Below are 25,783 nucleotides of genomic sequence, written 5' to 3'. Positions count from 1 at the left end.
AGTTCCAATCTTCCAAAAACCTGTTGGGCACTGACACAGGTCAGAGACGCTCTGCAGCAATCACCTCCTCCACACACTCAGGTTCCTTGGCTTCCGTGTGCCGGAGACAGGGTTTGTTCACACAGGCGGTGTAGGTTCCTCGGATCAAAAAGAGCAGCGATATGACAGCATAGTAGCTGCCGTAGATGATAAACTGCAGAGCAGAGAGACGACACATAATCCTAAGCATTATTAGAATTATTTTATCTATGCTATGGCAGTGAACCACCTGCATCAAATAGACCTGCGTGCAACAGCTAATGATAACCACCAGGTGTCACTCTGTCCTCACATTTCAGTGCTTCAGTTAAGCAGCAGAACGCTGAAGGGGCCATCGGGTTCTTGACTTTGAGTTGTTGTTAAATCCCTGTGTGCTGCCATTCAAATACGCAGTAGTATAATTACAGCCTGTACACGTACCTGCGTCACGATGTCCAGCCCCAGTGCAGCTTCATCAACAACTGTGACTGTAATGATGGTCTGCAGTGAGAGGGCTACAAAAGTGTTGATCCCAAAAGTCAGAGCATAGCACTCCATGGAGAGGTTAGAGGCGATCTGAAACCTGCGGTGACAAAGTCCTTATAATTATGAGAGATTCAGCACATACTCTAAGACTGCAATAGATTTGTATGGCACTGCAACCAGTAAGCTGACTCTAAACTAATATTGTCATCCTTTCCTCTGTATTGAACTGACAAAACAGTCCGTTTGAATGAATTCTTTAAGTTGTTCTTGTCACTTTTAAAACACATTTAGAGGAGCAGCGTGGAGAAATTCTATCATGCACTTACGTTGTGATGGTGATGAGGAGCATGTAACAGGATTTAAATATGGCATAACCGACGTAGCATACCCAGATGCTGCTCGTGAATGCCATCAGAAACACAGCACCTGACCCTACAGCTGAGAACATCCCCAAAGCCAGCTCTCCCCACACAACCCAGGTCACCTTGATGTAGCCCACAGAGAAGGCTGCTGCAGCACCTGGCCCATGAAGAAGAAAAATAAAGCAATTAGTCTGACATCCCAGCGGACGGCGCCTCTACTGCACATTTGCATCCTTCCCATTGTCATTCCCTGATTCGTCCATTACTTCTAACCTCCCTTTAACGGGAGAATAAAGGCCGCGGTGGCCTCATGCACACTCATGCATTTCCTGGCCTCCACAACGCTTGCTTATTATGATGAACCAGTTTCACCCAACTCCTGGAAACAACTATCAGTAATAATCAAAGAATCCATTACCTTTTAACTCTATCTCCTTAATAGAAGCAATTACTCTTCTTCTTCTCGCACTGAGGCGGGCCGAGCTTAAACCAAAAGGACCAGGGTGCTGCTATTCCCGTTCAAAATCAATACACATTGTCTGTGTAATCAGTTACCACAGATATGGCACAGCTGATTCCCTTTAATTGCAGGTTTTTATAGATCTATGTGCATTCAGAAATGGCAGCCTGTAATGACATTGTTAAATGTTATTTTGCTACATGATGTGGTTGTGCTGCAGTCTTCTCGCCTTTTCTAATTGAAGCAGAGACAGAGAACTCTGATTAGAGTCCTGCTTCCAGCTCACTGCAGTACAAATGAGTGGACCCCCTCTTACATCATTTTTCCTCTACTCTGATATAAAAGTAAGTTGAAAAGTAAAGTTATCTCAATTTATCTCATATGTCATTTATTAAGAGCATATATATTATATATAATAAATGAGGTCAGACCAAAACAAACAATATGTATTTCACCCTGACTGATGTAGACACATTCACGCTGTTACAGTCGCTTGACTGAAACATCTTGTAATTATTACTTTTAATCTAAAATAACCCGCTCTAACACCAATCTTACCTACAAGAGAGCACGCAGCCTCCACTCCTCCGTTGTAGATGGATGATGTGGCAGATGGCTCTATATGGTCCCACATAAGCTGGATGTAGTTGAAGACCTGCACGTAACCAGCTGTGGCCAGAGCCCACCACAGGGACCAGTAGATTAAATGTCTGAATGGTGATAATTATGACAAGAGATTATGATGATGACTGTACAGCTACTTCTACTGTTTAAAAGAAGTACCCTATGAATACATTATAAAAATTTGGACCAATTAGTAGTAATCCCAGGTGTTAATTAAATGCAAGTGGGCACTCAAAGCATCTTAGTGATTTAAAAAAAATATTGAAAGAAAAGAAATGCCTGGAAGAGTAGGACTCCCTGAAGCTTTGCCAAAGCAGATGAACTGCAGCGGCCACGTTTTCTCTGCTGCAGTAGCCAGCACTGCCATTATATTCCATCTTCCCTTTCCCCGAGCCTTCTCCATCCTTATCCGTCACTGACTCCTTCTCTCCCTGTGGCCCCTCTTGCTGGCAGTCTACTGCTGCAGCCTTCTTCCCTTTGAAGAACATGCTTGTCTGGGGCATGGGCAACCAGAATGAGACGAGAAATGCCACGCTCACAATTCCCAGGGTAATAGTATTGATATAGAAGTAGTCCAGGCCTGTTGGTTACAATTGATCATTCATTAGTGCTTGTTTAAAGTTCAGTTCATAATTTTCTTTCTTGTCATGCATCAAATGTTATTTTTCATATTATTGTGATCAAATACTACGAGCCCATACCAGCAAGGGAGACAAGCATTTGGCCAAGGGTGGCGCCAAATGTATATCCAGCCAACATTGCACTGCGCAGGTAACCAGTAGCTCTTTGGTAATTCTCTACTGGAATTACACTGTAAATATAGGAAAAGTAGGCAACCTCCGTGGAAGTCACTACAGCATAGTTGACCTGTTGATGGAATAGAGCAGTTGTAAAGAGGCAGTAGATCATGATAAACTCTATTAAATGCATTAACAACGGTATGATTTAAGTTGTGATAACCGGAATAAATACAAAAGCTTTTAAAAGATTTCTTCAAGGGTAAGATAGCGATCCAAACCTGCCCGGCCCTGTGTGAAAAAGATTGTGACTAGCTACATTTAACAGTAAAAATTGTTTGATGATCCGAAGGATGTAAGTGTGTCAAGTATGCAAAATAGTAAGAAATCAGGAAGTGGCAAAGTATTTTTTTTCACAGCACCTTTCAGTGTTATATATTAATCATTCTTGAAACAACAACAAGAAGTTTTAACTGACCTGAAGGAAAGTCATAGCAGGAAGACCTGGGACAAAGCACAGTAGAATATAGTTGGTGATGAGAAAGAACCCCTGTACTATAATAAGGGGTTTGTACCTCAGGAAGTCAGTCAGGAGGAAGACGGGGATAAGAAAGGCCAGGTAGGAATACGTCCAGATAGGAAACAGGTAGTTGGTCAGCTGGAAACCACAAGCACCACAAAACAGTACTGATGATCCCATTTGTACTTCTTTTTCATGACATGCATATCGCACTGCTTATGAAAACTGATGCATGTTTATTTGTTTTGTTTTGCTTTCATATAAGTGCTGAATGTGAAACTGCAGAACAGATTTGCTCCACTATCAAAGGACCTTGGATCTATATCGGACAACCATCCATCTAAAAGCAGTGAAGTAAGGTCTGAAAATCTGTTGAAAAGTAAAAGGCCACAGGGAAAGCTAAAGGCTAGGCCTGAAACTCTGAATGTGGCTGACTCTGCTGTAAAGGATGTACAAAGGATGTGCGGTAAGAACACTAAAGTCCTCTGTTTCCTAAGGATATGGTCAAACAACCTGATTGAGAGAATTCTTCAAATTGCAGATGAATATCCAACTGTGACAAACATTGTTCTGCATACAGGGTCAAACGATGTGTCCAAACAACAGACGGAGGTTCTGAAACGGGACTTTACTGGATTATTAAATACTGTAAACTCTCTGAATGCAGCTGTATTCATCAGTGGACCTGTACCGCCTGTCAGAGGAGGAGATGAGAGATTCAGCAGGTTGTTTGCACTGAATAAATGGCTTATATCAGCATGTACTGACCACTCAGTGCATTTTATTGATAATTTTAATATTTTTTGGGAACGCAGGCATCTGTTTAAAGCAAATGGATTTAATTTTAACAAGTCAGGGGTGAAACTGTTCACCTCCAACTTGTTTTATTCCATACATCATCCATCTGTGCTTGGTGCCAAGCACAGATGGCACCAAGCACCAAGGCTGAGATAAACGAGGAGCTATCTCATAAAGAGGAACAAACAGTACTGCAAGAACAGACAAAGCCCAGCAGAAACCTTGAGGAGGAGCCTCATCTGCCCCCACCTGGGATGAGCTGCAGAAAGGAGAGACATCAGAGGCGAGAAGAGGGGTCCCTATTTGCCTCCAACTCTCTCAACAACACCAACGACCAGGACCAAGGACCACGACCTTCCCCAGTCCCCCAAACCCCTGACAGGCCATCACCCTCCTCCCCCTCCCTTTCTCCCTCCTCGCCATACCTGAAATTCACTGAGGAGATGATAGAGCAGGTCAATGCTGGGCTCAGATCTACCCCCCAGCCAAATCCCTTTTTGTCCCCCATAACCCCCCACCAGAGCAGCCAAAGGTTCGCCATCGAGCCCCGCCCTCAACAGAGTAATCGAAGTTACATTGCCCAGCCTCGTCCCCCTTAGCTCCTCCTTACCACCTTCATGCTCTGTCTCCGCAGTCTGATGTGTGATGTGTGGAGGGTCCGGGCTGCGAGGATTATGGCAGTGGTGACTAGGGCTGGGCGATATTACCCAAAATTCATATCTCGATATTTTTTAGCTGGATGGCGATATAAGATATATATCTCGTTTTTTTTTTTTAAGCCATAAGTTAAGAACAAAAAGAGAGTTCTTAGTCACACTGTGTCCCAGATGTCAAATGGGCATTTTCTTTACATACAGCGTAGATGTACATGAAGAAATTACTCAAAAATAAATTATCAGCATTTATTAAATAATCATGGTCCATAAATAAAAGAAAACAATGTTGTTTTTGTGCATAACGAAAAGCTCACAATTGTGCAGTCAAAATGTAAACTAATAGACGCTGAGCGTAATAACAAAGAGACAGATTTCACAGCTGCACCACGTCTCTGAACAGGTGCCATTTGTGGTCCTTATACACACACAGTACGGTAATATTACGTTGAAGCACAGTACTATCACTCCGCGAGGCGGCTCCATCAAGCGGTGCAGCTCCGTAGCTTAGCAAAGTCATATTAAAACATTTTTTGACAGATTGCTGAGCGCTGTGTACCACATAAAATCGGTTCGCGGTCAGTAAGCACAACCAGAATTCATACATAAGGTGCACTGTCGATTTTTGAGAAAATGAAAGGATTTTAGGCCGTGCAGCCCCTCCTGGCTGCATGTCGTTAGCGCGGTTAGCTCGTTAGCGCGGTTAGCTCGCTAACACGTTGACACAGTCCAGCCCCACGCACGGGGCGATCCGAGGTAACTCGCTAGCGGAGATTTTCCTCTTTCATCTTGTCATTGCCTGCAGGTGAAGCTATGGGGGAGGCGGAGTTGTGTTCAGTGAAGGAGAGGCGAGGCCGAGTAACGTTGCGTAGAGACATAAGTGGACGAAAGAGAGGCAAACCTGCGGCTCCACAAGTATAATTATAACGTAACATAGACTATATCGATATAAACGATATTGTCACATCTTATATCTCGTATGAAAATATATTGATATTTTTAAAAAACTCGATATATCGCCCAGCCCTAGTGGTGACTTTTCCCAGGAGAAGCTGGGTCCCTGTTTACTAGAAGGTTTTAAAATTTCTGTACTTTTAGGTGACAGAAGGAGACATGTGGCCTGGTCAAAACACAGAGAGCTGCACTCTAAAAGATCTTTAAATATAGTAAACATACCTTGTGTGCCACAGACTGCTCCCAAACACAAGGGGGCAAATAATACCTCTAAAACACTTAAGCTGGCTTTATTAAACGTTAGATCTTTAGCTGGGAAAACATTTTTAATTAATGATTTAATCACTGAGCACAGCCTTGATTTTATGTTTTTAACAGAAACTTGGTTGGACCAAAGTAACAGTGGAGCTGTTCTCATCGAGACGACCCCTCCTAACTACAGTTTTATCAGTGAGGCCAGGGTGAGCAGGAGAGGAGGAGGGGTTGCTGTCTTATTTAATGAATCATTTCAATGTAAGCAGCTGTCTCCTGGAAGTTTTCAGTCTTTTGAATCTTTACAGCTGAAGGCCCCATCCAAAGTTGTGTTTCTTAATGTTTACAGGCCTCCCAAATACTGCACAGACTTTTTTAATGACCTCAGTGAACTGCTGTCTGTGATCTGATCCATGTGGACAACCCTCAGGACAAAGGGACTAAAGACCTGAGTAACACTTTGGGCAACTTTGGGCTGACTCAGCATGTAACAGAGGCCACACATAATAGAGGACACACTCTTGACCTACTGATCTCCAAGGACCTGAGCATTTCAAACGTTACTGTGTCTGATGTGGGCCTGTCTGATCATTACTGTGTTTTCTTTGAAAGTAAAATCTCAGCCCACACAAATATATCAACAGCAGTGATCACAAAACGGTGTATAACTGAACACAGTAGTGAGATATTTAACCAGGTCTTCCCCTTAACACCTGGCCTGTCCAGAGGTTCAGTCAATGAGCTCGTCAATAGCTTCAATGCTAAAATGTTAAATGTAATGGACACTATTGCTCCCATTAAGGTGAAGGTTATCTCTGGAAGGAAAAAGTCTCCACGGAGAAACTCCACACTAGTGAAAAATGAAAAAAGAGAGTGTAGGAAAGATGAGCACAGATGGAGAAAAACAAACCTCCAGGTTCACTATGACATCTATAAAGAAAAACTTCACAATTATAATTTACAACTGAGGAGTGCAAGGAGGTCCTACTTCTCTGACATCATCACTAAAAACAGCCATAATGCTCGGGTCTTATTTTCTACAGTTGACAGGCTAACAAACCCTCCTGTGTCAGTGGCAGCTGAACTTCATTCGACCATGGCCTGCAATGACTTTGCCAAATTCTTCACAGAAAAAAATCCAAAAGATTAGACAAGCAATTGGTACATCAACAGCAGATCCAGGATATGTACCGTGTCCACTGAAAAACTGTTTAAACACCATGAAACAGTTTCACCCGATTAACAGCAAAGACCCGGGGGACATCTTATGTCAACTGAACTCCTCCTCTTGCTGTTTAGATGGCCTGCCAACAAGTTTTTTCAAAAAGGTCTCAAAGTCTTCGAGTCAGACCTGTTACAGATCGTCAACTTTTCTTTAATATCAGGCGTGTTTCCAGAACCACTAAAAACTGCTGTAATTAAACCTATACTGAAAAACGACAATCTTGACATGACACAAATGAACAACTACAGGCCGATCTCAAATCTCCCGTTTTTAAGTAAGATCATTGAAAAAGCAGTTTCTCAACAGCTCAATTACTTCTTAAAACAAAATAACTGCTATGAACTGTTGTATAACTGAATTTCCCAGAGGAACCCACCCGAGAGATTAATAAAGTTTCATCTAATCTAATCTAATCTAATCTAATCTAATCTAATCTAATCTAATCTAATCTAATGATGCCTTCCAGTCAGGTTTTAGACAGAACCACAGCACTGAAACCGCTCTGACCAAAGTGTTTAATGACATATGTCTGAATACAGACAGTGGAAAAATGTCAGTCTTAGTTTTACTGGATCTCAGTGCAGCATTTGATACAGTTGACCACAACATATTACTCAAACGACTGGAGAACTGGACAGGTCTTTCAGGAACTGTACTAAACTGGTTCAAAACATACTAAGAAAACAGGGAATACTTTGTATCAATAGGTAACTTCACATCTGAGCAGACAAGTATCACATGAGGAGTTCCCCAAGGTTCCATCTTGGGACCCCCTCTGTTTAACATTTACATGCTCCCACTGGCACAGATTATAAAGAACAACAAAATAAACTATCATAGCTATGCAGATGACACACAAATATATATCACAATGTCACCAGAAGACCGAGGCCCTGTACAGGCTCTTGGTAAATGTATTGAGGAAATTAATGACTGGTTGTGCCACAATTTTCTCCAGCTAAACAAAAACAAAACTGAGGTAATAGTCTTTGGTGCCAAAGAAAAACGATTACAGGTCACCAGAGAACTTCAATCTATACACCAAAAAACCACAAACCAGGCGAGAAATTTGGGTGTAGTGATGATGCAGACCTAAACTTAGAAAAACACATTAAGACAATAACAAAATCAGCTTACTATCACCTCAAGAATATATCAAGGATAAAAGATCTGATGTCTCAACAGGACCTGGAAAAACTAGTCCACGCATTCATCTTTAGTAGGCTTGATTACTGTAACAGCATCTTTACAGGTCTACCTAAAAAATCAGTCAGACAACTACAGCTCATTCAGAACTCTGCTGCTCGAGTCCTCACTAAGACCAAAAAAGTGGACCACATCAGTCCAGCTCTGAGGTCCTTACACTGGCTGCCTGTCCGTCAGAGGATAGACTTTAAAGTTCTGATGCTGGCCTATAAAGCTCTGAATGGTTTAGGACCAAAATACATCAGTGACCTCCTGACCCAGTATGAACCTTCCAGATCCCTCAGGTCATCTGGATCCGGTTTTTTATCAGTTCTCAGAGTCAGAACCAGACACGGAGAAGCTGCATTCAGCTTTTATGCTCCATATATCTGGAACAAACTCCCAGAAAGCCTCAGATCAGCTGAAACACTCAGTTTATTTAAATCCAGGTAAATCCAAGACTCACCTATTCTCAGCTGCATTTGAATAAAACACCAAATCTACACTTTTAAGCTTAAATTTCAAAACTTATATTTTAACTACTGATTCACCTTGTTGTTGAATTGTGGTATATAAATAAACTTGCCTTGACTTGCCTTGCCTTTTAATAAAAGACAGAAAGTGTGTCCGTAGTCCTTACCACTTCTTCAGAAATGTTCTTGCGTGGTCCAATAAGGTATGGTGTCAGGAAAGGTTCTGCAACCCTACAGTTTGCAAAAAATCCATAGAGTGACAGGATGGCTGTGGGGTAAACCCATCCAGATGACTTCAACTTGGCCCAGCACCCCATGTTAGTATCTCAGCGAGATTTCCCTGCTGTTTCCTTTTGTTTTTAGTTGCACTTCAGTCTTGATTTAAAAAAACACTATCTGGTTTAATACCAAAGCACTTTGAGCTTTCGTCAGGTTACCTTGTAAGTAGCTAGAATATAAACACTTAATCATCTACACATGCCTTATTCAGACTTTGACCTGTCAGGGAGCAACAGACAAGAAGAACGGTGAGGAAATAAGTACAGTCATTTATTGTGGGATTGGAGTGACTCACACTCTTAATAGGCATACTGATATTGGGAATATACAAGTGACTATTCCCTCCCAGAGTATAAAGACAGAGCTGCTAATAAAACAAAACATGAAATATTTGGATGTTTTCAAACAATTTATTACTACAAATGACTGCACTCACTGCATTGAGTTATATGAAAAGATTGGCTAGAGATTGCAGGCAAAATGAAGGCATCCGCATACAGTGGGGTGAAAAAGTGTTTGCCTCCTTCCTTATTTCCGTTTTTTTAATGTTTATTACACTGAAATGGTTCAGACCATCACACAAATTTACATATGAATGCCACCAGAAATACATTTAAACACAAAATGCTGTTTCGAAATAAAAGTGTTTATTATTAAGGGGGAAAAAAAAATCAAAACCTACATGGCCCCTGTGTGAAAAAGTGATTGCACCCTACGCCTAATAACTGGTTGGGCCACCCTTAGCAGCAACAACTGCAATCAAGTGTTTGTGATAACTGTCAATGAGTTACAGAGAGCAGAGAGCTGCTTTCTGGTATGCACCACAGTTCATGAACAAACTACAGTGTATAATAAACTTTGAAACTCATTACTCATCAATCAGTTTGGAAAATTGGGAAATTTTGCGTATTTATTTATTTATGAATTCAGTAAATGAAAAAACAAGGGATTCTCCCAAAAAGGTGTTTTACAGCATTCACCAAAAACTGATTGTTGGTGTCGTAAATGACTTGTTAGCTCCTGATCTGGCAAACATACCGGAAACATATGTCTTAGTAGTGATAAGTCATTTTGAGCAGGAAAGAGCATTCTTGTGACAAGGTAAAAGCTACAATTTTTTAGCTTTAATTAACTATAAAAACCTTGCATCACAGTTATGTACACATCATTTATGCTTAAAAAAGGACTTAATTTATTATAAAGTAGGACTAATAACGCAGAGCCTTGAAAAACTGTTATTTGAAAAACAGGTTATTTTTTTATTTTATATACAACCCTTTCGTAAATCTAGTTTACTAAAATCTATTAGAGCAAATATATTAGACATTGAAAAAAAGTGATCGTCTGCCAAAAAGTGACTGCCCGTGTTTAAACTGCTGTACATGACTTGCTGGCCTATAATATTTGAAATATATGTCAAAAGTAATCTTCATGAATGATATCAACTCATCTTGAGCTACACACAACATTCCTGTCACAAGGTAGAATTTTAGAAGTGACTGTTATATATCCTTTAGCCTATGTATCCCGTTAAAAAAGTCTCACTGGCATTAAAATTTTATTTTTTAAGAGCGATCTGGCAAAGACAGCAGCAGCATGACAATATAGATATTTTAACTGGCCAAAAAGGACCGGGTCATAAAGATACTTGCAAAACTGGTAATTATTTTATATATAGTCTAAAGTCTATTTATCAATATATGTAAAGACATTACACATAATTTAAAAAAAACAAAAAACACACATAGAAACTTGAAATCACTTTTTGGCAGACCAGCACTTTTTGGTGCAACGCCGGTCCTTTAAGGCTTGTATTAGGCATGCGCGGTACGCATGCCTAATACAACGGACGCGAGTCCGGTCGCCATAACAACGGTTTGTTTCTATGTGATGTGATAGGACCTTATTAGAAGTCATAATGAAACTCAAGCGGTTTCTCCTCAGATATTATCCGCCAGGTAATACAAGTTATGTTTGTAGTCCTATCTAAAATGTTGCTTCTCATGGAGGTCATATGACTGTGCCTAACCTTCATATTAAATCGTTATGGCCTAAAGTTTGTCTGACATTAGCTAGTTAGCTAACGCTTTTCAAACTCAAATCGGCAGAAGGGTTAGATAGTTTGTCATTATAAGACATAACAGGTTAAGTTAACTAGAACCCAGGTGTTGTAATGTCAGCCTCTCTTTAATTCTTTTATTTTTCATTTTTTTATGCTGTCAGGTATAATCCTTGAATACGAGAAAGGAGGATTTCTGAGGACCAAATCAATAGATCTTTTGGATTTGACTCCAGAGTGCGTGAGTTGTACCTGTTAGGATCTCTCTCTCTCTCTCTCTGCGTGTGTGTGTGTGTGTGTGTGTGTGTGTGTGTGTGTGTGTGTGTGTGTGTGATCTCAGCACTGAAGATAATGTCAATAACAAACTGTTACAACCTACGGTTACATTACCACTAAAAAACGACTTTCTGCAGACTAAAACCCTATTTAAAAACACTTTGTAACCATGTTGCATTTATTATGAAGTTGGACTGTGGAGGAGTTGCAATTCCTTAATGTGGCATTACATTAGACTAGAGATTTCTTTTAAATGACCCATTTACTTTAGGAATACCAACATTACTCATTTCAGCTCTTACTGGCAGTCACAAGGGTGTAAATCTGACAACATGGGGAGTGATATTTTAACACACATTAAACATACTTTGGTGAAATTGTAGAGTAAATGTAATCTTTGTTAAGCTGTATTTGTTATCCTAAACCCCCTTTCTGTTTCCATTTTCTTTCCCTTTTCTGTTCCTAATGTCTTGGTTTTTTTTGGTTTGTTTTTGTTTTTTGTTTTTTTTACATTTTTTTTCTCTCTTTTGCCATCAAGCTACCTAAAATTACAAAAAGACTTATCACATTTTATGTTTTAAAATTGTAGAACAAATCCAGATGAGTTGGTGGAAGAAATCAGACAATCAGAGCCTCTGGTCACAAAGGCTCAGGCTGATCAGGTCAAACAGCTGGTTATTCGACTTCAGAAGAAACAGACCCAGCAGGACCATCACAGGTTCTGTTTCTCCAAGGTCAGACACAAAACAGCAGTAAATAAATCAACACGTAGACATGACGCTTACAAGGAATTCCTGCTAGTGAAGACATTTATCTATTTCCCTCACATTGTTGAAAGTTATTTGGTGCTCCTTGTAACCTTGATTTTAATGAAAGAATGGTTTTATGAACTAAAGTTTATTTTGTCTGTGAAACATGGCACACGTGTTGCTTATTGAGTTATGATATTAATGCTTTTATTCCACACAGACTGTTGGAACAGTAACATTTTTGCAGCATGAATAAACGGGCACAATCCATTAGCTCAGCGATTAGCAGATGCTATTTACATATGTGGAATGTGATTTGTGAAATTAGTAACTACTGTTTTAGAGAGGCACTAGAAAGCAGCAGTGATCGGGTTACTAAGTCGCTAGTGCTTCATGCGCATGTATTAGGGGAGTTAAATGGAAGTCAGGGTCAGTTGCATTGCTGGAGATCAGAGGTTACTGAATTTATTTTGCCTGCATCTAAAAATTGGGAGATCTTTCTGTTCTTAATGAGAGCAGAAAGTTATTCCACCAGTGGTGGGCCAGGAGGAAGAAGCCTTCACATTACATTATAGTCAAATGAATTATACATACAGAAGTTACATGGGTAATTTTAAAGATGAATGTAGATGAATGTAGTCAATAACTAAATTGGATTTTTCAGACCAGTTTCAATTTTTTTTCCAGGAGCTCAAGGCACACATATTGCCACTGACAAATGTTGCCTTTGACAAATCTGGGTCAAGGTGAGTTTTTAACACTGAGTAACCTGCCACTTTGTTGTTTAGGAGAAATTACAGTTTGTGCAATTCCCCCTTTTCTCTCACACTGCAGGTTTATAACTGGGAGTTACGACAGGACATGTAGAGTCTGGGACACAGCCTCAGGCACAGAGCTGCACGTGCTAGAGGGTCACAGAAACGTGGTGTATGCAATTGCGTTCAACAACCCTTATGGGTAATGAGCTGTTTTAGGAAAACCTTTATAACATGGGAGGGTCGCATTGCTCAATTGAAGATTCACATCAGTGTTTCATCTTAAAAATGAATGTTTCATTGCTTTATTTTCTCTCTATTAAACTTAGAGACAAGATTGCGACTGGCTCTTTTGATAAGACCTGCAAACTGTGGTGTGCCGAGACTGGCAAATGTTTTCATACTTATCGGGGACACATGGGAGAAATAGTATGTATAATGATTTGTTTTAAATGAATTTCATTTGTGTTAGTTTTTGGTTGATTGCTGATTCATATTTGAAACACAAGTCAGTATTTAAGCTATGTGAGCATTTAAACTACAAGGTTCTGCTATGGTATTGTGTTTAGTACTTTAACAGGACCTATAATTTTATTTACTGTCTACATTTTTATTCTTGGACTCATAGTAGCTTTGCATGATTTACAAGTAATCTCCATTTATCTAAGACTGAGCCTTGGGCAGCTTGTTTCATCTTCTGTCTGAGGCAAGATATTTTACTCCCATTAAGTCCATCTGCTCTCTAAATGAGCTTTTTTTTTTCTGATTGGCTGTGATTGACTCACAAACAAGAGGTTGGGTTGGGCTGCTGTAAGCATATGGGTGAGATGACCATATTCAGTAAATTGCCATATCAAGCCAAGAATAGAAACAACTGTTTCAAATCGAGAGTTTAGAGCAGTTCATATGCCATATACTATTCAGCTTTGCTACAGAATACAATACAACCTAAGTAAAAAAATTTTGTAGGTGTGTCTTGCATTCAACCCCCAGAGTACGCTGGTGGCCACAAGCAGTATGGACACCACTGCCAAGCTGTGGGATGTGGAGAGTGGGGAGGAAGTGGCCACACTGACTGTGAGATACCCTTTCCTCAAACTCTGTCCCATTGCTTTTCTTGCTCTTCTTATCCTGGTGTTGTGACCCACATTCATTCATTAATGATGATTCATTAACTTTTTAGTCACTTGTGAAAGTGACATGAATGCTGTCAAGTGCTCTTGATGACCAACATTTGATAGGAATGTGACACACTCTTTAAGAAGGCACTGATAGCCCTCTCTAAGGGGAGTAGTGAGACCTCTTTAATGTGCAGACTGCACGTGGGTTTATAGTGTGACTTGCTGAATCTGTGTCAGCAAGGAGCAACTCTCTGCCCCTCTCAATTCACTTAGCTTCTCACACCATGAAGAATCAGTAATGCAGTCAACTGAGTGCAGATTCTTTAATCTGTTCTTTTTTTTTTAAGTTAACTTCAATTTTATAAATCTACCGGTAAGGCTAACCTGTGTATTTATGTTAACAAATTCAGGAGACTATAATGTGGGGGGCTCACACTAGCTATGACACCATTTAGTTGCCAGACTGCACACGCCTTTGAAAACATTAAACATTATGCACAAAATACCTCAAATGAGCCCTAAAAAGTAAAATAAATGAGGGACAGGTGATCAAAGTGGGTGCGAGCCACCACTTATGAATTGGACCACACTTACCTTCAAACTCATTCTGATCTTAAATACACACTTCTAAAGTTTGGAGGCTGTACTTTGCACTGTTGGGACAAATCCATCCAAGGACAGTAAGACATAAACACCTGCCAAAGTTCTTAAAGCTGCCTTTGATGTAGTTCCTTCTAGGACAACAGCCCCACTTTTCTGCAGGGACACACACACACACACACACACACACACACACACACACACACACACACACACACACACACACACACACACACAAGGTGAAAATAATCAGCTGTATAAGCCACACTGTTGTGGTTGGTAAATATTTGCATTTTATGATGCACTTTTTCATCCATAATGTGAGTGGCTGTGAGGGAGAAATGAAATAAGACAGTGAGAGATAATGCCATCTCCTTTCAGGGTCACACCGCAGAGGTCCTCTCGCTGTGCTTTAACACAGTGGGTAGTCAACTTGTCACCGGTTCCTTCGACCACACAGTCACTATATGGGATGTTGCTTCAGGAAGGTCAGAAGTTATCAATATTATGCATCCATTTGTGCATGTGTCATCATTTATACTTCACAGAGAATGTAACACTTATCGATTCTGCCTTACAAAGCTGTGAGACTGATTAATTGCTGTTCAATTCCTTGTTTTTTCCCCTAGACGGGTCCACACACTCATTGGTCACATGGGAGAAATAAGCAATACTCAGTTTAACTGGGATTGCTCCTTGATTGTTACTGGTTCCATGGATAAAACCTGCAAAGTAAGCTATCATTAAGCCCAAATATCTTTTTTTTGTTCCCAAAATCTCTTGTCAGAGGCTGAAAACATGTCTGTTTGTATTTACCGTCTTCAATTTCCCACTCTCTCGCAAACTCCTGTGTCTAAGGTCTGTGGAGAAAAATTAAATCCTAATTCCTTAATTACACCAAGATGAGTCACGCTCACAAGTGAGAATTATCCACCTCGCTGCATTCCTCTGAGGGAGATGGCCATAATAAAGCCACTTCAGAGTTTAATGCTACATTCACAAATGCATACTTCATGAGTTTGGTGTTTCCATGCTCCATGATGAATGCATGCTCCAGTTATGTAGTTCGCTCCTGTGTGCATGTATAATTCTGTTTTTTGACATGTGTAAATGTGTTCGCAGGTTTGGGAGACTGTCAGTGGGAAGTGTGTTGCCACCCTCACTGGACACAAAGAAGAGGTGTTGGATGTGTGTTTTGATTTAAGTGGTCAACTCATTGCTACTGCCTCAGCTGATGGTGAGACAACACTTCAGTCAAAAGATTACATTCCGAGTAAAACTGTACTAGCACGGTATTACAAACGTACCCTAAATATACTACTTGTGCAGAATTTAAGATTCTGCATTTAAAGATTTCTACAAATACCTAAGCTTTATTGGTTGTATAAATTTGGATTTTCCACAACAAAAGCAACATTTTTATAATTTTGTAAGCTGTGCCTGTGTGCTGAAAACTCTCTCTCTTCCTGAAACTCTCAGGGACAGCAAGAGTGTTCAGTACAGCAACACATCAGTGTCTTGCAACCTTAGAAGGCCATGATGGCGATATCTCCAAGGTAAGTTGATGAAGCCAAACTGTCTGTTCTAAAAGAACAATTTAAGTTATGGCTATTTTTTGTCATCTATTTATCTGTAATTAAATGAAAAAGCATAACTGTGTTGCTCAAGCTTTTTCAGCATTTTATCACTCTTCTCAACTTTGTGAGTATTAACTATTATTTTAACTTGTAAAGCGTAACCCTGCCCCTTGGTACACCTTACGTATATCAGGTTTTTGCTGTTGAAAAAGCTGGGTTAAGGTGAGTTTAGACATGTTTTGGCATTTTAAATAATGCTTAATCGTTACTAAGGATGCCGAAGTTTGCCATACCCCATACCATTATACCACCAGCAGCCTGAACCTTTGATTCAGGGGTCAGGCTGCTTTCATGTTGTTTTCACCAAATTCTGACCGTACCATCTAAACGTTGCAGCAGAAATTGAGACTCAAGTATTTTCACCCAGAGAACTGTCGATCACTGGATATTTTCTCTTTTTAGTCCACCCTATGGTTGTAGGTAAATTTCAGTAGACAGTAGTAGAGATGGACTGATCCGATATTACGTATCGGTATCGGTCCGATACTGACCTAAATTACTGGATCGGATATCGGAGAAAAATAAAAAATGTAATCCGATCCATTAAATATCACGAAAGCACCTCACAAAACTTGCAACACGCCGTAACTCACCTCAGAACGTTAGCACGTCGGAGCAGTATGCATCACGTGATAGAGCGGCTGTGGCATGCAGGACCTGTTGGTGGTCTGGATAGCATTTGGAGCTTCGCTAGCAACCCGGCATTTCATCTCCGACAAAGTTATCCCCGAGAGAAGTAAAGCAAGTGTGTAAGTCCATCTCTGAATGTTTGTAAAGCATTCCTGCATTAAGCTTAACAAGCGACTGCCTCTTCTTGCTGCTACTTCAATCATGAAACTGCTTAATGATCAGCTGATCGGCTTTTCTGTCACGAGTCCGTCTCTTTTGTTTGTTTTTGGCCCACTTCGCGCCAGAAAGAGGAAACCAGCGGCTGAACAACAGCAGCACGTTTAAGCTTGATAAGCTGTTGTTAGAATTTATTTAATATTACTTTCTACTCGAGGATCTTTTTCTACGCAGCTGACGGCTGGTAACTGTGCAGGGGCGGATCTAGCAAAGTTTAGCCAGGGGGGCCGATAGGGCATTAACAGGGAAAAGGGGGCACAAAGACATACTTTTCTTTCTTATTCTCATTTAAAATGTCTAGCTTTTAATAAATAATTATCCGAATCTTACACCCAAAGTTTTAATTTGATGTAAAATGAATAGAAGTCAATTACTGTATATAGTAACTATTAAGTCTAATATATATACCCTAGTAAGCTATAGTACTTTTTCCTTTGGGAAGGTACCATCTGTGCAGTCTGCAATTTTGTTGAAGAAAGATGTTGAATCTATTTAATATTTCTTGAAAAATAATTGATTTCTGTGCATTTTTTTTTCACACTGCATCAAATTAAGGTTGATTACGTCGATTAAGCATCATGAGGTGGAGCGTGAGGGGTGGTTCCCCATTTTTTATTTATTTTTGTTGTTGCTGGGAGTTGGAACCCTATTAGTTAGGTTGCTTAATATTTATGCTAAGTACTCTTTAAAATACCAGAATAGGGAGGATGGTGTAGGTTTAAGTTTATTAGATTGATCAGTATTGCTGAACCATGAAATATTTTTTTTTGCATACAGGTATAACAGAATAGCTTTAGTGTAGTTGTTGTTTTAAACTTGAGTATGAACTTATAGAAAATGCAGCAAGATATTTAAAAAAACAGTTTTGTTGATTAAAAAACACTATATCGGATTCATATCGGTATCGGCAGATATCCAAATTTATGATATCGGTATCGGTATCGGACATAAAAAAAGTGGTATCGTGCCATCTCTAGACAGTAGTTACACTGGCCCATCTGACACCAACAAACATTCCATGCTCAGCGACACTAAAAATCATCTTTCTTCCTAATTCTGATTCTCAATTTGAGGTCTTTTCAACCATGTCTATGTGCCTAATGGGTGCCTAAATGCACTGCTGTGATGCCGTGTGATTGGGCGATTACTTCTTTGTAGCTATTATAGTTAAAGAGCACAGATGTGAGACTGTTATTTTTTTTAAGTTACTGATTTCATAGCAAACTTTTACCCATTTGTGAGTCTTATGTTTGAAACCATTCAGAAAATGATCTCAGTATTCGTATGGCAAATGTAGTAATAAAAATAAGAACAAATTATTAAGTATTCTATAACCAGGGCCACAGCCACAACTTTGGGCATGCGTCATGCAGCTAGCAGCTGTGAATAAACTTGTGATTTTTGTGTAATATTGACTCAGACCACAGTTTTCCTCGCCAGTGCTTTAAATAGGTCATTTTTTAAAATTACCTAGCTAACATGTGACAGAGTTTGATGCTGAAATGGAGGGACAGGACTCGAAGCTTCAGGATGTTTTGAGTTATCGCCAGAAATCTGTGAGCACAGTTCTAAACCTGATTAACATGGCCTACTAGTAGTAACGCAAGCACATACATGCGAGTACTCTGGCATGGGGCACTGCTGTCTGACCCTGCACTGACCTTGTTCTTTATTTGGAGCGATATCACCCATTTAATATTTGTCAAGTGCGATGCTCTGCACGAGTGTGGGTTTTCCACAGGTTCTGGCTCAGAGGGCTTCTCTGTGTGCATTTACTAAAACACATTAGACAGCCAGTAATAAACAGGCTGGATGGAAGACGATTCCAGGGGATTATGACACTAATCTCTCCCTAACAGGACACCAGCCATCCTCCTGTCCATGCTTCTTAACCATTTTCTTCCCCATGTTTTTTTCCTTCTATTTCAGTATCTCACTCAGTAAGCTTTTAATTTTATTTTTATTACATCTCGGTCACTGCTGTAGTAAATTCACTTTGCTACCCTTTTGTTTGTGAATGATAATATATTATAAATGATGGAATGCTAATTAAATGACTAGTTCTAAAGGTCTAAAGATATTTTCTTCTGTGTGGAAGATGGTATAAATCAGCATTCCCCAACCTTTTTTGCGCCATGGACCGGTTTATGTCCAACAATATTTTCACGGACCGGCCTTTAAAAATAAAACCAGTATCGGTAGCAAAAAAAAAAGAAGATTTATCCACAACACGGGAATAGACCCAGGGAAACCGAGTTAATGAGAAAAACGATAAAAAAAATAACGATAAAAATCCTGAAAACCATAACTTTCACACTCAAGCCTCAACTCTCGCGGCCTGGTACCAAACGACTCATGGACCCGAGGGGTTGGGGACCGCTGGTATAGATAACTTCTCATAACTGTGTTTTCAAACTAAGCATTAAGAGGACTCTTTCCTATTCTGGATGTTCCATTTGCTTTATTCTTGCCCTTAATTCAAATCAAAATGACAATCTAATGGAAAAAATCAGTGTTTGATTAAATTTGTAGAGCCCATTTACAGCATGCTCCAAACTTTCATTGAAAAAATCCATATGGTGTAGGAAGTAGCATTTTTGCAGGTCCTTGTTGAAATGCGTTTTAAAATTAACTTTTACCTTAAAGTTAGCCTCTACATCTAACCAACAAAAATGGTTCTCGTAGTTTTGAGTCATTCTTACGCTACAAACAAGATGTGATTGGTTAGGCCAATGTAACCTAGTGACCATGCAAGAGAGACGATATTGAGTAATGCCAGATTAAACAAATGCTTTAGCCTTGTTAATCCTTCCTCCATTTTATATATACAGTTATATAAAAAGGAAAGTTCACTTGCTTCCAGTCTGGTAAAAATAATCTCAGATTAACAAGAACACATGACGTATTATATGGTGTCATTATTTATTTAACACAGTGGTGTCCAAACCCAGGCCTTGAGGTTTTAGATGTGTCCTTGTTCCAACACAGCTGAGTTAAATGGCTAAATTACCTCCTCAACATCTCTTGAAGTTCTCCAGAGGCCTGGTAATGAACTAATCATTTCATTCAGGTGTGTAGACTCAGGGTGAGATCTAAAACCTGCAGGACACCTGCCCTCGAGGCCTGGAGTTGGCTAAGAACACCCTTGTTCAGGGCTGCCCAATCCCAGTCCTCGAGAGCTACTATCCTGCAGCTTTTAGATGCATCCCTACTCCAACACAGCTGAATCAAATGGTTTGATTACCTCTTCAGCATGCCATCGTGTTTGGCAAAGGCCTGATAACAAGCCATTCATTTGATTCGGGTGTGTGGGAACAAGGATGCATCTAAAAGCTGCAGGACGGTAGCTCTCGAGGACCGGGATTGGGCACCCCTGTCCTTGTTGCTTCCATAGGGGTTAAGAGGACAAGTAACTGCTAACTGTTGCAAATCAAATGTATTTATTGATCATCAGCATCAGTTAGCATGCTAAATGTTAAAGTTCATAATGGCATAAAGAGAAACAGACTGAACAAGTTTGGCTTGTTTGTGAAGGTGCCTGGAGAAAGCAATATCCTTTTAACAGACAAGACCACAGTGGAGATGTTTGTCCACAATGCAGTGTTTATGAGGATATTTCCAAAACTGCGAAATAGAAAATGTATATCGACACAAACACCTCATACAAACTGTCAAGCACAGCGGTAGAGGGGTGATGGTTTAGTCTTAGTTTGCAGCTGCAGGTCCGGGGCAAGTTGGAGTCACTGAGGTGTCTGTGACGTTTTCTGTATACCAAAATATTCTAGAGCCAAATACGAGGCTTGGACTAAGTTATGTAATGAAGTGGGACAGTGCTTCTAAACAGACCAGCAAATCTACAACAGAATGGCTGAAAAGGTAAAGAGTCAGGGTGTTGCAATTGCCCGGTTTAAGTCGAGAACTCAAACTGATTAAAATGCTGTGACTGGAGCTTAAGAGAGCTGTACACATGAATGAATGCCCTCAAACCTAAGTAATCAGTCTAGCTACTTAGTATTTTTATCCTTGAGGTATTGGTTCTATCGCTAGTTAGCTAACATAAACTAATGTAAGGCAGCAACCAAAAAAACAACCCTGTGACGTCTTGTTGTGTACTGACACAACATATGACCTTAAAAACACTTATTTCTTAAATCCAGCTTCTCAGACAGTGACATTGGACTAGTGCTCCATGATGTAATTTAGCCTTTCTACACATAGTGTTTCATGTCCACTTTAATATGCAGTATGCAACTGAGACACTCATCAGCTTTGTTTATTTTTTATCTGATTCCTTTACTCTTTTTGATCTTTTTCTCTTCGCTGTCCATTTTAAAACATCAACCTTCCATTTTGGCACCTGTCATAGCTTCCACCCACACACACACCCCACCCACACCTCAATCTTCTATCCTTGCCAGCTTCTTCTCTAGACAGTTTCCATTTCCTGTCTGGGGGTCTCTCGTTGGCACTGAGTTTAGAATTTTAATAAAAAAACATACTTTACTTTCATGGCCATCTAGGGCCAACTTCATTTAATCATCCCTTCCTTTACCTCACTGTTAGGATATAAAACCACTCAGGGAATGATAAACCCAGACTATAATACAATCAGTTTCAGCCATGATTTTCATAACGCTCCTCTATCATCTCAGAGTAGTTCCACTGGTGCCTTTATCCTCCTTAAGCATTTTAAGTTGAATGACCTCAATGGAATAATGCTACTGATATGGTAAAATTGGTCTAGACTCACCCATTTCCACCCCTCATGTCATTTCTACTTTCTCTGGCATAATCTCTTATTCAGCAACTTTGTTGCAAATGTACCACAACCCTCGAAAAAAGGCTAACTGTCCTGGCTCTGCCTCTCTTGGTAGATCTGTTTCAGCCCTCAGGGCACCAGAGTCCTGACTGCCAGCTCAGACAAGACAGCTCGGCTCTGGGATGCTCACTCTGGAGTCTGCTTACAAGTCCTGGAGGGGCACACAGACGAGATCTTTTCCTGCGTCTTCAACTATGAGGGTGACACAATCATTACAGGTACATAGAACTGACACAGAAAACACACATAAACCCCATCTGACCATCGTACACTGTTAAAATGTAGCTGTAGGAGGCAAATGTACTCTTCATCACAACCGTCACAAATGCTTAATTGCAGTTTTTAGATGAAAAGCGTGCAGCTGTGTGCTTCTGTGCAGCTATCCATTTGTATTTGTGCTTCCCTGCAGGCAGCAAGGATAACACATGCCGGATCTGGTACTGAACATTACCTGAGGCTCAGGAGGGCATTTACATGAACACAACAATCAAATTGTGTTTGCCAAATATTGCCCACTTTGTGTCTGCTCGATTGTGGACTACTGTAAAAGAAAAACACAAAAAAATCACAAACTCCTGCTCAGTTTAAACTTTGACTTCTGTGTGAAGTTAATGTGGTCCTAGAAATCAACAGCAGCTTGGAATCTCTGCTCAGAAGATGTCATCAAAAGGAGTCGAATTCTTCAATTTCAAAAGCTGTTTGTTTTGTTCAAGCAATAATTGGAAATAGATGGATTAACTGTACATCATATAGTACCAGGGTTTCAGGTAACTTCACATCATTGTAGGAGTGCCCACCTGATGAGAAAACACAGGCTTTCCTTTGCTTCCCACCACTATTTTTTGCTATACAACATGCTGAATGAGTCTGTGACTCGGTTCACAGTGACAAACAAATCACACAGCAACGCTTGCAAAGTCCCTTCCATACAAGTGCAACGTAAAAATCACATACATTCCTCCTTGTCCACACTAAGGTTGTTAGTCATGGGTAATTTAAACTGACATTGGAAAAAAGCTCTGATTAGATTTATGTCATGTTACATTGTGTACACCCAACTAACATATTACTAACCTGTCAAATACTGCCCCACAGTGTTGACTGTAGTGACCCTGAAACCTCTAAATACTGTTGGGTAGCTGCCTACCATTAGTTAATTAGCACTCACCTTTGCTTTGACAATAAAGAATTTCTTGTTCTTCATCACTCAAACTGCAGATTTATTGTCCAACCCAGACTGAAAATACATTGACTATCCTTTTGCAGTCTGTGACTGAAATTCTCTGTATTGACATATGGATTTTAAATCTCCCAAACATGATGTTCGATCAGATATCTTTATCTTCTTTCAAGAGCTCATGAAAAAGCTGGTGGTTTGAAACTGATGGAAAATTGGCAGGCAGCTCTATAAAGTGTCTGTCATAGCTGGCATGTTAGAACAGTGTTTTTCTCGCCAAGTCCCCGTATTATCACAACTAAAAACTATGACGTTTGGGAATTCTCAAATTGCTACTTTAAAGCTCTGTGTTGAAATATGGTTTTATGGATTTTTTATGATAAGGAGATTTAGATTAAGATTATAAAACCTTTATACCTTTTTATAGATTTGTGCTAGACCTACATACATGAACAGAGCTGTAGGGCCACAGTACTAAATCTTTAAATTCAAATGTATTAAGTGTATAAAATCAAGCACCTAGCCACGCAGTCTGCCTTTGTGAGAAAATGTCTCTTTCTAAAGAGCTCATTCAATTAAAATGCGGGACTGTAATAGGACACCACCACTGAAACAGTCAGCCAATATTTTTTGTTCATACTACCTTCTCTTTCCCCTCACCCCCAACCAGTCACAGCAGATGGCTGCCACTCATTGAGCCAGGTTCTGTCTACCAAAGGTTTCTTCCTGTTAAAAGGGAGTTTCTCTTTCCCACTGTCACAGAGAGCTTGCTCACAGGGGTTTGTGTGTTTCTTGGGGTTTCTAATATTGCAGGAGACTGCTGTTTTGAATTGGCGTTATACAGTTGTATGCATCAGTTGTATACAGCACCGTTCCTGAATGCAAACTACAATAATAAACCTATCAGTATGGTTGTGTTTAGTAGTTTTAATTCTCTCTCTTTTTGGGGAAACAGTTCAGTGGAGTGTAATAGTGTGCATAAATGCACCCCTGAATATTGAGATTTTATTTTCCCTGGTTTACAAATGACACAACACTTGCTCTTATTTCACATCACAGAAATTTATTGATGTCAAAAGATAAATACATTCATTTCTACTGTGACCAAGTTTACAGCTGTGTCATGTGCTTTTCCCCCCGCGATGCTGTTGTAACACAAGATTACCACTAAGTAGAGAAATATACTGACCAAATCCACATACAAATTCAACATTACAAACCTTACTCTGTCTTTTTAGACATAGCAAAAGCTAAAGGAGCGGTCCACTACTCCAAGGTGCAGCAGTTCAAAATCTACAGTATATACAGTACAGCTATCCAAAATAATCCCTTAAGTAACATGAATAAAATATCATACGTACTGAGTTTCAAAGTCACAACAGAGGTGGTACGTTAGCCAATGGACAACAAAAATCTGGACCTTTTACTTACATTAAGTAAATGTGCACTTCAATGTGACCATCAGAAGAAAGTGTCAGGGCTTTTTTGGGCTTAGATTTAAAGAGCCTCTTTTAAAAGTAGTTTTAATACAAAAGGTTTGAGCATGTTGAGCTGTGGGAAGGCTACAACCTGATTTTCCTACAGTATGTCCTATAGGTGCCTTTCTCTGAGTGAATAAATAAATAAAGCCATGATTCGACTGTGTGAATTTGTAAATATGTATTTTCTATATAATCTGGAGCAGTTAGAACCTGCTAACTATGATCACTGGAGGGCTGATTCATTCCCATCAGGAACGTCCAACCCGTGTACCTACAGTTTGCCGTGTGTTTGCGTGCATGACGCTAGAGAGGTAACTCTGGAAACAAGAACATCCTCTCGTTAAAGGGAGATCGGTCCAACTGGACAAGGGTGAGAGGTATGAATTTCTCAAGTATGCCGATTGCGTCGTGCTTTCAGCTCTCGGTAGGAGACACTTGGTGTGATGAGACTATACACGCGCAAACAGGAACATGTTACAAATGTGAGCGAATGAGTGAGCTTGTATTGTTACTGTTTGCGATTAGAGGCGGCAAGTGTCCTAAAGTGTCTCCAGAAGCCAATCGAACAGGCTTGACTGGAGAGACTTGCCCGCTTCTTCCGCTTTCTCGTGCATCTTACAGAACTGAACCACAGCGTCAAACAAGTCTGCAATCCTCCACGCCTTCTGAGACATCAGGTGGACCACCCTCAGGAACTGGGACAAAAAGAAAAAAAAAAAAAAAAAAAAGGTACAGTCTCATGAGCTGTAGATTCCCCCCCCACAGTTAAATCAGGTAAGAAAATGACCAAAACAAAAAGCAAAAACAATACATCAGTAACATGATCTGCTTATAAATGTATTATTTGACAAGCCAGCAGCTTTGCCTACCTTTGCAACTCTCTTCTCTTTGGACTTCCTGAAGTAGAGAGCAGGAAGGCCTAGCTCCGAGGCAGCGATCCACTGTAGAGCCACTCTCAGCTCCAGGTCCATGCACTCTGGCTCGAGGTCACAGTTTACCACCAACAGCTCCCTGATGCTTCTGTCGCCTGCTGTTCTTGCTGAACTGCTCTCTAACAGATCAAATATAATATGGCATAACGTAGTACGAGTCAGCACTGAATAACACCTTGATGATAGCTATACTGTCCTCACTAACAAAGCAGTGTTGGGGCGCACAGACAATTCAGCCTGTTCTAAACTCACTGAAACATCAAAAGAAAAAGCATGTAGTCACGCAGCGTGTTCAGCTCTCCTGG

The 25,783-nt window shown here is 40.1% G+C and overlaps 3 protein-coding genes across 6 annotated transcripts in view; 1 reads left to right on the top strand and 2 right to left on the bottom strand.

The window, feature by feature from the left end:
• Positions 1–40: 40 nt before the first annotated feature.
• On the bottom strand, positions 41–9,064 carry slc19a3b (solute carrier family 19 member 3b). Its single transcript, XM_085379800.1, has 8 exons — positions 8,915–9,064; positions 3,166–3,345; positions 2,652–2,817; positions 2,230–2,530; positions 1,885–2,036; positions 831–1,023; positions 460–601; positions 41–193 (listed from the first exon to the last, which is right to left on the bottom strand). Exons 1-8 carry the CDS (start codon positions 9,062–9,064, stop codon positions 41–43), a joined length of 1,437 nt encoding a protein of 478 aa, XP_085235926.1.
• A 1,819-nt stretch (positions 9,065–10,883) lies between these two features.
• daw1 (dynein assembly factor with WDR repeat domains 1) lies at positions 10,884–23,301 on the top strand. 2 transcript variants are annotated; one of them, XM_085380340.1, is made up of 13 exons: positions 10,884–10,984; positions 11,250–11,322; positions 11,951–12,095; positions 12,798–12,856; positions 12,945–13,067; positions 13,195–13,294; positions 13,859–13,942; positions 14,968–15,074; positions 15,216–15,318; positions 15,709–15,823; positions 16,066–16,142; positions 21,944–22,106; positions 22,298–23,301. In XM_085380340.1, exons 1-13 carry the CDS (start codon positions 10,945–10,947, stop codon positions 22,330–22,332), a joined length of 1,224 nt encoding a protein of 407 aa, XP_085236466.1. In that variant the 5' UTR covers positions 10,884–10,944; the 3' UTR covers positions 22,333–23,301. The 2 variants fall into 2 exon arrangements, with proteins under 2 accessions (XP_085236466.1, XP_085236465.1); XM_085380339.1 differs by having other exon boundaries at positions 13,835–13,942; positions 22,298–23,298.
• A 66-nt stretch (positions 23,302–23,367) lies between these two features.
• sphkap (SPHK1 interactor, AKAP domain containing) overlaps positions 23,368–25,783 on the bottom strand; it is a 34,879-nt gene continuing 32,463 nt past the window's right edge. For all 3 annotated transcript variants that reach the window (XM_085380337.1, XM_085380338.1, XM_085380336.1), the window contains 2 exons: positions 25,416–25,597; positions 23,368–25,241 (listed from right to left, as the gene is read on the bottom strand). In XM_085380337.1, coding sequence (XP_085236463.1) covers positions 25,086–25,241; positions 25,416–25,597 — 338 coding nt within the window. In that variant the 3' untranslated portion in view covers positions 23,368–25,085. The remainder of the gene's footprint in view (positions 25,242–25,415; positions 25,598–25,783) is intronic.

This window comes from Rhamphochromis longiceps, linkage group LG14, assembly GCF_057381845.1.
Source record: "Rhamphochromis longiceps isolate RC_006_pf linkage group LG14, R_longiceps_female_GT1.1, whole genome shotgun sequence".
Taxonomy (NCBI): domain Eukaryota; kingdom Metazoa; phylum Chordata; class Actinopteri; order Cichliformes; family Cichlidae; genus Rhamphochromis; species Rhamphochromis longiceps.
The sequence above is the reverse complement of the archived record's forward strand: the minus strand, read 5'-3'. Positions and strand labels throughout refer to the sequence as shown.

Coding starts and splice junctions, on each gene's coding strand:
- slc19a3b (XM_085379800.1), bottom strand. CDS start 9,064: ATGGGGTGCTGGGCCAAGTTGAAGTCATCTGGATGGGTTTACCCCACA. Junction 2,818..3,165: donor CTGCTATGACTTTCCTTCAG/GTCAGTTAAAAC, acceptor TTCCATCAACAG/GTCAACTATGCTGTAGTGAC. Junction 2,037..2,229: donor AGGGAGTCCTACTCTTCCAG/GCATTTCTTTTC, acceptor ATCACCATTCAG/ACATTTAATCTACTGGTCCC.
- daw1 (XM_085380339.1), top strand. CDS start 10,945: ATGAAACTCAAGCGGTTTCTCCTCAGATATTATCCGCCAG. Junction 12,096..12,797: donor ACAGGTTCTGTTTCTCCAAG/GTCAGACACAAA, acceptor TTTTTTTTCCAG/GAGCTCAAGGCACACATATT. Junction 13,943..14,967: donor AGGAAGTGGCCACACTGACT/GTGAGATACCCT, acceptor ATCTCCTTTCAG/GGTCACACCGCAGAGGTCCT.